Source organism: Oncorhynchus tshawytscha, unplaced genomic scaffold (genome assembly GCF_018296145.1).
Source record: "Oncorhynchus tshawytscha isolate Ot180627B unplaced genomic scaffold, Otsh_v2.0 Un_contig_3807_pilon_pilon, whole genome shotgun sequence".
NCBI lineage: Eukaryota > Metazoa > Chordata > Actinopteri > Salmoniformes > Salmonidae > Oncorhynchus > Oncorhynchus tshawytscha.
Genome location: NW_024609349.1, coordinates 115,001 through 127,500, shown reverse-complemented (window position 1 = coordinate 127,500; position 12,500 = coordinate 115,001). Strand labels below are relative to the sequence as shown.

Below are 12,500 nucleotides of genomic sequence, written 5' to 3'. Positions count from 1 at the left end.
ACCACCGATTGGAAGAGGAGGCCAGGTGTGTGTGTGTGTTTGTGTGTTTGTTGGGGGCAGGTGTGTGTGTTTGTTTGTGTGTTTGTTGGGGGGGGGGTGTGTTTTTGTGTGTTTGTTGGGGGGGGTGTGTATGTGTGTTTGTGTGTTTGTTGGGGGGGGTGTGTTTGGTGTATGTGTGTTTGTGTGTTTGTTGGGGGGGGCAGGTGTGTGTGTGTTTGTTGGGGGAGGTGTGTGTGTTTGTGTGTTTGTTGGGGGAGGTGTGTGTGTTTGTGTGTTTGTTGGGGGGTTGTGTGTTTGTTGGGGGGGGTGTATGTGTGTTTGTTGGGGGGCAGGTGTATGTGTGTTTGTTGGGGGGGGGGTGTGTGTGTGTTTGTTGGGGGGGGGGCAGGTGTGTGTGTGTTTGTTGGGGGAGGTGTGTGTGTTTGTGTGTTTGTTGGGGGGTGTGTGTGTTTGTGTGTGTTGTTGTTTTGGGGGGGGTGTGTGTGTGTTTTGTTGGGGGAGGTGTGGTGTGTGTGTGTTGGGGGAGGTGTTGGGGGAGGTGTGTGTGTTTGTTGGGGGAGGTGTGTGTGTGTTTGTTGGGGGGGGTGTGTGTGTGTGTTTGTGTGTTTGATGTGGGGAGGTATGTGTGTGTGTGTTTGTTGGGGGGAGGTGTGTGTTTGTCTGTTTGTTGGGGGGGGGGAGGTGTATGTGTGTTTGTGTGTTTGTTGGGGGAGGTGTGTGTGTGTTTGTTGGGGGGTGTGTGTGTGTGTGTGTTTGTGTTTGTTGGGGGGGGGTGTGGTGTGTGTGTGTTTGTTGGGGGAGGTGTGTGTGTGTTTTGTTGGGGGAGGTGTATGTGTGTTTGTTGGGGGGGGGGGTGTGTGTGTGTTTTGGGGGGGAGGTGTGTGTGTGTTTGTTGGGGGAGGTGTGTGTGTGTTTGTTGGGGGGGTGTGTGTGTTGGTGTGTGTGTGTTTGTTGGGGGGAGGTGTGTGTGTGTTCATGTGTTTGATGTGGGGGGAGGTATGTGTGTGTGTTTGTTGGGGGGTGTGTGTTTGTCTGTTTGTTGGGGGGGGCAGGTGTATGTGTGTTTGTGTGTTTGTTGGGGGGGTGTGGTGTGTGTGTTTGTTTGTTGGGGGGAGGTGTGTGTGTGTGTTTTGTTGGGGGTGTGTGTGTGTGTTTGTTGGGGGAGTGTGTTTGATGTGGGGGGAGGTGTGTGTGTGTGTTTGTTGGGGGAGGTGTGTGTTTGTCTGTTTGTTGGGGGGGGCAGGTGTATGTGTGTTTGTGTGTTTGTTGGGGGGGGGAGGTGTGTGTGTTTGTTGGGGGGGGGCAGGTGTGTGTGTTTGTGTGTTTGTTGGGGGGGGGTGTGTGTTTGTGTTTTGTTGGGGGCAGGTGTTTGTGTGTGTGTTTGTTGTTTGGGGAGGTGTGTGTGTGTTTGTTGGGGGGGTGTGTGTGTGTTTGTTGGGGGGAGGTGTGTGTGTGTTCATGTGTTTGATGTGGGGGGACGTGTGTGTGTGTGTTTGTTGGGGGGAGGTGTGTTTGTCTGTTTGTTGGGGGGCAGGTGTATGTGTGTTTGTGTGTTTGTTGGGGGGCAGGTGTGTGTGTGTTTGTTGGGGGAGGTGTGTGTGTGTTTGTTGGGGGAGGTGTGTGTGTGTTCATGTGTTTGATGTGGGGGGTGGTGTGTGTGTGTGTTTGTTGGGGGAGGTGTGTGTTTGTCTGTTTGTTGGGGGGGGGCAGGTGTGTGTGTGTATAGTCAGCATTTGTTTTGTATTTTATTTTCAGGAAATCCTTCTTCTCTGGTCATGCTTCGTTTGCAATGTACACCATGCTGTATCTAGCAGTAAGTATCTCCCACACACACACACACACACACACACACACACACACACACACACACACACACACACACACACACACACACACACACACACACTGTCAACCATCCTCCCAGAGGGTCTGAAAGCAGAGAGTGATTGAAGAGAAGGGAGCTGAAAGGGAGGGAAAGAAAAGAGAGCAGGAGAAAAAGAGGGATTGAAAGAGAGAAGAAGTAGGGCAGACAGAGATGTTTTTGTTCCCCTCGGGCAGGGGAGAGGTTTGACCTCTCTGTCTCTCTATACTACACTCCTATTGTGTGAGGGCAGGGCCGTAGAGAGAGAGTAGAGTCAGAACTGTGCTGCATCTTTGAAGATAAATAAGGCATAATGTGGTATAATATAGTATAATTCAGTATAATTCAGTATAATTTAGTATAATACTATGTACAAATAGTACATGTGTAGTAATCAACATTTTTCCCTCCCTCCCTCCCTCCCTCCCTCCCTCCCTCCCTCCCTCCCTCCCTCCCTCCCTCCCTCCCTCCCTCCCTCCCTCCCTCCCTCCCTCCCTCCCTCCCTCCCTCCCTCCCTCCCTCTCTCTCTGCCTCCCTCCCTTCCTCCCTCCCTCCTCCCTCTCTCTTCAGTTCTACCTCCAAGCCAGGTGGTGTTGGCGAGGGGCCAGGTTACTCAGACCCCTCGTACAGTTCTTCCTGGTTCTGCTAGCTGTGTATACAGGTACTTACAGGTCTATTGATAATGATCAGTGACAGGGGAATCTACACCCATCTACTAAAGATTTCCTTGTCGTGGGACGACTCCCCAACTGATAATGACGTAGGGTCCCTTTCCCAGACACTGATTACGGCCGGGATTCAATCCCAGAGGCGTTGTCGACAAGCACACTGCACTGTCAACAATGTGCCTTTTAGAGAGGCGCTGTCCACAAGCACACTGCACTGTCAACAATGTGCCTTTTAGAGAGGCGCTGTCCACAAGCACACTGCACTGTCAACAATGTGCCTTTTAGAGAGGCGCTGTCCACAAGCACACTGCACTGTCAACAATGTGCCTTTTAGAGAGGCGCTGTCCACAAGCACACTGCACTGTCAACAATGTGCCTTTTAGAGAGGCGTGGCGACAAGCACACTGTACTGTCAACAATGTGCCTTTTAGAGAGGCGTGGCGACAAGCACACTGCACTGTCAACAATGTGCCTTTTAGAGAGGCGTGTCGACAAGCACACTGTACTGTCAACAACGTGCCTTTTAGAGAGGCGTGTCGACAAGCACACTGCACTGTCAACAACGTGCCTTTTAGAGAGGCGCTGTCCACAAGCACACTGCACTGTCAACAACGTGCCTTTTACAGGCACACCTTCCTGACGTTCCTTTTAGAGATCGTGTTCACGTTAAATTCTGCACACGTCAGTTCCAGCTTAAATGTCCTGTCAGAGTCAGTTGGTTTATGGACACCACAGATTTGACTGAATCTCAACCTAAACCTACATTCTGGGCTAAGAAGCATTTTTCAATGGAGAATCGTCATTGAACATGTTTTTTAATCCAGGACGAGGCGTAATCTGTGTCTGGGAATCCAGCCCATTATATAGTCTGACTGACATTGCTGATATGTTATACTGGTCTATGGATGTTCATAGCCTCTCAGAACTCTCCCTGAGTGGTCCGTCCACAATGTGGTCATTCATCTGGACTATGGATGTTCATAGCCTCTCAGAACTCTCCCCGTGAGTGGTCCGTCCACAATGTGGTCATTCATCTGGACTATGGATGTTCATAGCCTCTCAGAACTCTCCCCGAGTGGTCCGTCCACAATGTGGTCATTCATCTGGACTATGGATGTTCATAGCCTCTCAGAACTCTCCCCGAGTGGTCCGTCCACAATGTGGTCATTCATCTGGACTATGGATGTTCATAGCCTCTCAGAACTCTCCCCGAGTGGTCCGTCCACAATGTGGTCATTCATCTGGACTACTGTCTTTTCAGGTGTTGTTTAATCTCTACTATGAGTAAAGAAAAAATAAATAAATAATAATTAAATACATTTTCCTAATACATTTTCCTGGCTGTCTGGTGTAGTTTTGATAGAATCCTGGTCTTGTCTGGTCAATTGTTGTCACTTTGTTCAGTTGCTGTAACGGTTTTCTAGTGGTGATGAAGGAGAGTCGGACCAAACTGCAGCGTGTCGATTGCGATCCATATTTATTAAACAAAACGTAAACACGACTAAACACTAAACACTACAAAACAATAAACGTAATGAAAACCGAAAACAGCCTATCTAGTGCAAACTAACAGAGAGTGCAAGTAAGACACTAAGGACAATCACCCACGACAAACTCAAAGAATATGGCTGCCTAAATATGGTTCCCAATCAGAGACAACGATAAGCATCTGCCTCTGATTGAGAACCACTCCAGACAGCCATAGACTTTGCTAGATAACCCAACTAGCTACAATCCCAATACCACCACCAAAACCCCAAGACAAACACACCAAAATTACAAAAACCCCATGCCACACCCTGGCCTGACCAAATACATAAAGATAAACACAAAATACTTTGACCAGGGCGTGACAGAACCCCCCCTAAGGTGCGGACTCCCGAACGCACAACCTAAACCTGTAGGGGAGGGTCTGGGTGGGCATCTGTCCGCGGTGGCGGCTCTGGTGCTGGACGTGGACCCCACTCCATAATTGTCTTAGTCCACCTCCTTTGTGTCCCTTGAGTGGCGACCCTCGCCGCTAACCTTGGCCTAGGAAACCTAACAACGGGCCCCACTGGACTGAGGTAGCTCGGGACTGAGGGGAAGCTCGGAGGGGAAGCTCAGGAGGAGAGGAAGCTCAGGAGTGAGAGGAAGCTCAGGAGTGAGAGGAAGCTCAGGAGTGAGAGGAAGCTCAGGAGTGAGAGGAAGCTCAGGCAGGTTGATGGATCTACCAGATCCTGGCTGACTGGTGGATCCTGGCAGACTGGTGGATCCTGGCAGACTGGCGGATCCTGGCAGACTGGCGGATCCTGGCAGACTGGCGGATCCTGGCTGAATGGCGGATCTAACTGATCCTGGCAGACTGGCGGATCCTGGCTGACTGGCAGATCCTGGCCGACTGGCAGATCCTGGCCGACTGGCAGATCCTGGCCGACTGGCAGTTCTGGCGGATCCTGGCAGACTGGCGGATCCTGGCAGACTGGCGGATCCTGGCAGACTGGCGGATCCTGGCCGACTGGCAGTTCTGGCGGATCCTGGCTGACTGGTGGATCCTGGCAGACTGGCGGATCCTGGCTGGCTGACTGGCACTTCTGGCGGATCCTGGCTGACTGGTGGATCCTGGCTGACTGGTGGATCCTGGCTGACTGGCGGATCCTGGCAGACTGGCGGATCCTGGCAGACTGGCGGATCCTGGCTGAATGGCGGATCTAACTGATCCTGGCAGACTGGCGGATCCTGGCTGACTGGCAGATCCTGGCCGACTGGCAGATCCTGGCCGACTGGCAGATCCAGGTCGACTGGCGGATCCTGGTTGACTGGCAGTTCTGGCAGATCCCGGCTGACTCGCGGATCTGGAAGAGTCTGATTGACTGGCAGATCTGGAAGAGTCTGGTTGACTGGCAGATCTGGAAGAGTCTGGTTGACTGGCAGATCTGGAAGAGTCTGGTTGACTGGCAGATCTGGCGGCGCTGGGCAGACTGGCGGCGCTGGGCAGACTGGCGGCGCTGGGCAGACTGGCGGCGCTGGGCAGACTGGCGGTGCTGGGCAGACTGGCGGTGCTGGGCAGACTGGTGGCGCTGGGCAGACTGACGACGCTGGGCAGACTGACGACGCTGGGCAGACTGGCGGTGCTGGGCAGACTGGCGGTGCTGGGCCGACTGGCGATGCTGGGCAGACTGGCGATGCTGGGCAGACTGACGGCGCTGGGCAGACTGGCGACGCTGGGCAGACTGGGGGCACTGGCGGCGCTGGGCAGACTGGCGGCACTAGCTGCTCCATATAGGCTGACAGCTCTGGCGGCTTCTTACAGACTGACCGCTCTGGCGGCTCCGTGCTGACTGGCAGCTCCTTGCAGACTGGCAGCTCCTTACAGACTGACAGCTCCTTGCAGACTGACAGCTCCTTGCAGACTGACAGCTCCTTGCAGACTGACAGCTCCATGCAGACTGACAGCTCCGTGCAGACTGACAGCTCCGTGCAGACTGACAGCTCCTTGCAGACTGACAGCTCCTTGCAGACTGGCAGCTCCTTGCAGACTGGCAGCTCCTTGCAGACTGGCAGCTCCTTGCAGACTGGCTGCTCTATGCAGACTGACAGCTCTGGCTGCTTCATGCAGACTGACAGCTCTGGCTGCTCCATGTAGACTGGCTGCTTCATGCAGACTGGCAGCTCGGGCTGCTTCATGCAGACTGACAGCTCTGGCTGCTTCATGCAGACTGGCAGCTCTGGCTGCGCTGAACAGGCGGGAGACTCCTGCAGCGCTGTGTCGGAGGAAGGCTCTGGCTGCGCTGAACAGGCGGGAGACTCCGGCAGCGCTGTAGAGGAGGAAGGCTCTGGCTGCGCTGAACAGGCGGGAGGCTCCGGCAGCGCTGTAGAGGAGAAAGGCTCTGGCTGCGCTAAACAGGCGGGAGACTCCAGCAGCGCAGGCTGAGAGGAGAAAAGCGCTGGCTGCGCTGAACAGGCGAGGCACACTGAAGGCCTGGTGCGTGGTGCTGGAACTGGTGGTACTGGATCGAGGACACGCACAGGAAGCCTGGTGCGGGGAGCTGCTACCGGAGGACTGGAGTGTGAAGGTGGCACAGGACGTGCAAGGCTAGGGATGTGCACAGGAGGCCTGGTGCGTGAGGCTGGCACCAACTTCACCAGCCGACTAACACGCACCTCAGGACGAGTATGGAGCGCTAACCCAGGTGCCATCAAATCCCCAACACGTTCTGTCGGGCGAATTCCATGCAAAAAGCACCAACACAGCAACTCCCTCATTTCTCTCTCCTCCAATTTCCCCATTAACTCCTTCACAGTCTCTGGTTCTGGTCTCCTCCTTGGCTCCTCACGATAAACAGGGAGAGTTGGCTCAGGTCTGACTCCTGACTCTGCCACACTCTCCCTGAGCCCCCCCCCAATACATTTTTGGGGCTGATTCTCAGGCTTCCATCCGCTACGCCGTGCTGCCTCCTCATATCTGCGCCTCTCAGCTTTCGCCGCCTCCAGTTCTTCCTTGGGGCGGCGATATTCTCCAGGCTGATCCCAGGGTCCTTTACCGTCCAGTTCTTCCTCCCATGTCCATTTCTCCAGGTAGTGCAGTCTCTCCCACTGCAGCTGCAGCTGCACCTGCTGTTGCTGCCTGTTAACACGCTGCTTGGTCCGTTGGTGGTGGGTGATTCTGTAACGGTTTTCTAGTGGTGATGAAGGAGAGTCGGACCAAACTGCAGCGTGTCGATTGCGATCCATATTTATTAAACAAAACGTAAACACTAAACACTACAAAACAATAAACGTAATGAAAACCGAAAACAGCCTATCTAGTGCAAACTAACAGAGAGTGCAAGTAAGACACTAAGGACAATCACCCACGACAAACTCAAAGAATATGGCTGCCTAAATATGGTTCCCAATCAGAGACAACGATAAGCACCTGCCTCTGATTGAGAACCACTCCAGACAGCCATAGACTTTGCTAGATAACCCACTAAGCTACAATCCCAATACCACCACCAAAACCCCAAGACAAACACACCAAAATTACAAAAACCCCATGCCACACCCTGGCCTGACCAAATACATAAAGATAAACACAAAATACTTTGACCAGGGCGTGACAGTTGCTGTCCACTTGATTGGCCAAAATTGTAGGGCGGGGCTTGACAATGGGTCATTTTCTCAGTACTATTGTAATATGTATTTTTATCATATTGTTGAGTGATAATTCAAAATATTTAACAGGTACGTTTCTAAACTGTAATCTCTTTGCAGGCCTGACTAGAATATCTGACTATCGACATCATCCCTCTGATGTCATCACTGGCTACATACAGGGAGCCTTGACTGCCTACTGGGTGGTGAGTTGATATGTGTGTGTGTATATGTAGGTGTGTGTGTGTATGTATGTATGTGTGTGTATGTATCTGTGTGTGTATAACCAGTGTGTTTCTCTCTGTCCTCCAGGCCTTCCACGTCTCCTCCATGTTTAAAGACTACAGCTCTACCCTCTCTCCTAGCCTGGACAACCCCCCGTCTCCTAGCTCCTCCATGTTTAAAGACTACAGCTCTACCCTCTCTCCTAGCCTGGACAACCCCCTGTCTCCACATCTCCTCCATGTTTAAAGACTACAGCTCTACCCTCTCTCCTAGCCTGGACAACCCCCTGTCTCCACATCTCCTCCATGTTTAAAGACTACAGCTCTACCCTCTCTCCTAGCCTGGACAACCCCCTGTCTCCACATCTCCTCCATGTTTAAAGACTACAGCTCTACCCTCTCTCCTAGCCTGGACAACCCCCTGTCTCCACATCTCCTCCATGTTTAAAGACTACAGCTCTACCCTCTCTCCTAGCCTGGACAACCCCCTGTCTCCACATCTCCTCCATGTTTAAAGACTACAGCTCTACCCTCTCTCCTAGCCTGGACAACCCCTCAGTCTCCACATCTCCTCCATGTCTCCACATCTCCTCCATGTTTAAAGACTACAGCTCTACCCTCTCTCCTAGCCTGGACAACCCCCTGTCTCCACATCTCCTCCATGTTTAAAGACTACAGCTCTACCCTCTCTCCTAGCCTGGACAACCCCCTGTCTCCACATCTCCTCCATGTTTAAAGACTACAGCTCTACCCTCTCTCCTAGCCTGGACAACCCCCTGTCTCCACATCTCCTCCATGTTTAGACTACAGCCTGGACAACCCCCGCCACCACACCGTCAGTTAGGGGATAGGTCTGTGTGTGTTTCTTTGTGTTAGTGAAGTGTTTCAGAACAAGTCCTGTGAAATCACATACCTCAGTATTCTGTGAGAGATAAGGAGATAGAGAGATTAAGAGACAGAAAGGGAGACGGGAGAAAAAAAGAGGGAGAGAGAAAGGAGGGGATAGTGGGAGAGAAAGAGACTGAGAGAGGTGTGGGAGAGAGGGAGAGAAAGGGGGGGATAGTGGGAGAGAAAGAGACCGAGAGAGGTGTGGGAGAGAGGGAGAGAGAGGCGGGGGATAGTGGGAGAGAAAGAGACAGAGAGAGGTGTGGGAGAGAGGGAGAGAAAAAGGGGGGGGATAGTGGGAGAGAAAGAGACCGAGAGAGGTGTGGGGGAGAGGGAGAGAAAAAGGGGGGGATATAGTGGGAGAGAAAGAGACCGAGAGAGGTGTGGGAGAGAGGGGAGAGAGAGGGGGGGAGAGAAAGAGAGAGAGAGAGATGTGTGGGAGAGAAAGAGACCGAGAGAGGTGTGGGAGAGAGGGAGAGGGGAGAGAGGGGGGGATAGTGGGAGAGAAAGAGACTGAGAGAGGTGTGGGAGAGAGGGAGAGAGAAAGGGGAGGATAGTGGGAGAGAAAGAGACCGAGAGAGGTGTGGGAGAGAGGGAGAGAAAAAGAGGGGGAGACAGTTGGAGGGAGGGAAAGAAAAAGTGAGAGGAGATATTAGCATATCTAAAAATGTAGTTCTATGGTAGAACCTGTCCTCTGTGGACTCAGTTGGTAGAACCTGTCCTCTGTAACTCAGTTGGTAGAACCTGTCCTCTGTGACTCAGTTGGTAGAACCTGTCCTCTGTGGCTCAGTTGGTAGAGCCTGTCCTCTGTGGTTCAGTTGGTAGAGCCTGTCCTCTGTAACTCAGTTGGTAGAACCTGTCCTCTGTGACTCAGTTGGTAGAACCTGTCCTCTGTGGTTCAGTTGGTAGAACCTGTCCTCTGTAACTCAGTTGGTAGAACCTGTCATCTGTGACTCAGTTGGTAGAACCTGTCCTCTGTGGTTCAGTTGGTAGAGCCTGTCCTCTGTCGCTCAGTTGGTAGAACCTGTCCTCTGTGGGTTCAGTTGGTATAACCTGTCCTCTGTGACTCAGTTGGTAGAACCTGTCCTCTGTGGCTCAGTTGGTAGAACCTGTCCTCTGTGACTCAGTTGGTAGAACCTGTCCTCTGTGGCTCAGTTGGTAGAACCTGTCCTCTGTAACTCAGTTGGTAGAGCCTGTCCTCTGTGGCTCAGTTGGTAGAGCCTGTCCTCTGTCGCTCAGTTGGTAGAACCTGTCCTCTGTGGTTCAGTTGGTAGAACCTGTCCTCTGTGACTCAGCTGGTAGAACCTGTCCTCTGTGGACTCAGTTGGTAGAGCCTGTCCTCTGTGGTTCAGTTGGTAGAGCATTTACAACACCAGGATTGTGGGTTTGATTCCTGGGGCCTCCCCATATGTAAAAATGACTGACTGACTGAAAGTTGATGTGGATAAAAAGTGCCTGGTAATGGAATATGTAAATCCATATTAGTGCCTCACAAACTATGTATGTAAATAATCCTGATCTGGGATTGGTCGGACCACATCTGTTTTTTGACTTCTTAGCGAATGATAACTAATAAATAAATAATCCTGATCTGGGATTGGATGATAACGGAGAACACTTTGTTGTTCTTTTGAATCCTGCATTGCCCCTTTAATTAAAGTCCACCTGTACTAAACCAGATCACTGTTAGTCCCCGATTCAATCTGACTGCGCTTCGTCAACAACGCCATTAACGTCATTCATAGGCAAAGTCCGCACCTGTCGGGGAGACCACATTCCTCGCTGCATGTTGGTTCAATCGGAAAGGTTTAAATGGTGCGTTGTTGACAAAGCACCATGGGATTGAATCCCGACATTAGTGTGGCTCTTCTAGCCAAAGCTGATAATTATCCTTACAATTATTTTTTTTAATTATTTGTACATATAGTATTTATATATCACCACTAACACGGTACTATTAGTATTTTCTACTACATACAGTATATCCAAATGATTCACTAATTACACAGCCACGGTACATATAGTATTTATATAACACCACTAACACGGTACATATAGTATTTTGTACCACACCACATGCGACTGGGGGCACCTTATTAATTGGGGAGGAAGGGCTCATAGTGATGGGAGGAATGTGGTGAAGTGACTGGTATCAAACACATAGTTCCCTTCTGTTTTACAACCCTTCCACTCCTGACATTATGAGCCGTCCTCCCCAACAGCCTCCTGTGGTTTTACAACCCTTCCACTCCTGACATTATGAGCCGTCCTCCCCAACAGCCTCCTGTGGTTTTACAACCCTTCCACTCCTGACATTATGAGCCGTCCTCCCCAACAGCCTCCTGTGGTTTTACAACCCTTCCACTCCTGACATTATGAGCCGTCCTCCCCAACAGCCTCCTGTGGTTTTACAACCCTTCCACTCCTGACATTATGAGCCGTCCTCCCCAACAGCCTCCTGTGGTTTTACAACCCTTCCACTCCTGACATTATGAGCCGTCCTCCCCAACAGCCTCCTGTGGTTTTACAACCCTTCCACTCCTGACATTATGAGCCGTCCTCCCCAACAGCCTCCTGTGGTTTTACTATTATACTATACTATTCAGACATTATGAGCCGTCCTCCCCAACAGCCTCCTGTTGTTTACTATTATACTATACTATTCAGACATTATGAGCCGTCCTCCCCAACAGCCTCCTGTGGTTTTACTATTATACTATACTATTCAGACATTATGAGCCGTCCTCCCCAACAGCCTCCTGTGTTTTATTTTAATTTTACAAGTTATACTATTCAGACATCGGAATGATATTGAATAAGATGTAACTATAGCGATGTTAATGAGATTGGACATGAAACCAGTGATGTAACTATAGCGATGTTAATGAGATTGGACATGAAACCAGTGATGTAACTATAGCGATGTTAATGAGATTGGACATGAAACCAGTGATGTAACTATAGTGATGTTAATGAGATTGGACATGAAACCAGTGATGTAACTATAGCGATGTTAATGAGATTGGACATGAAACCAGTGATGTAACTATAGCGATGTTAATGAGATTGGACATGAAACCAGTGATGTAACTATAGTGATGTTAATGAGATTGGACATGAAACCAGTGATGTAACTATAGCGATGTTAATGAGATTGGACATGAAACCAGTGATGTAACTATAGCGATGTTAATAAGATTGGACATGAAACCAGTGATGTAACTATAGCGATGTTAATGAGATTGGACATGAAACCAGTGATGTAACTATAGCGATGTTAATAAGATTGGACATGAAACCAGTGATGTAACTATAGTGATGTTAATGAGATTGGACATGAAACCAGTGATGTAACTATAGTGATGTTAATGAGATTGGACATGAAACCAGTGATGTAACTATAGTGATGTTAATGAGATTGGACATGAAACCAGTGATGTAACTATAGTGATGTTAATAAGATTGGACATGAAACCAGTGATGTAACTATAGCGATGTTAATGAGATTGGACATGAAACCAGTGATGTAACTATAGCGATGTTAATAAGATTGGACATGAAACCAGTGATGTAACTATAGCGATGTTAATGAGATTGGACATGAAACCAGTGATGTAACTATAGCGATGTTAATAAGATTGGACATGAAACCAGTGATGTAACTATAGTGATGTTAATGAGATTGGACATGAAACCAGTGATGTAACTATAGTGATGTTAATGAGATTGGACATGAAACCAGTGATG

The 12,500-nt window shown here is 50.2% G+C and overlaps 1 protein-coding gene across 1 annotated transcript in view; it reads left to right on the top strand.

Annotated features, from left to right (window-relative positions):
- LOC121844641 (phospholipid phosphatase 3-like) overlaps positions 1 to 8,670 on the top strand; it is a 15,505-nt gene extending 6,835 nt beyond the window's left edge. The window contains exons 4-9 of the mRNA XM_042314953.1: positions 1 to 25; positions 1,756 to 1,813; positions 2,432 to 2,522; positions 7,765 to 7,850; positions 7,957 to 8,098; positions 8,454 to 8,670. The exon at positions 1 to 25 is cut by the window's left edge and continues 172 nt beyond it. Of these exons, the coding sequence (XP_042170887.1) occupies positions 1 to 25; positions 1,756 to 1,813; positions 2,432 to 2,522; positions 7,765 to 7,850; positions 7,957 to 8,098; positions 8,454 to 8,470 (419 nt within the window). The 3' untranslated portion in view covers positions 8,471 to 8,670. The remainder of the gene's footprint in view (positions 26 to 1,755; positions 1,814 to 2,431; positions 2,523 to 7,764; positions 7,851 to 7,956; positions 8,099 to 8,453) is intronic.
- Positions 8,671 to 12,500: the final 3,830 nt, after the last annotated feature.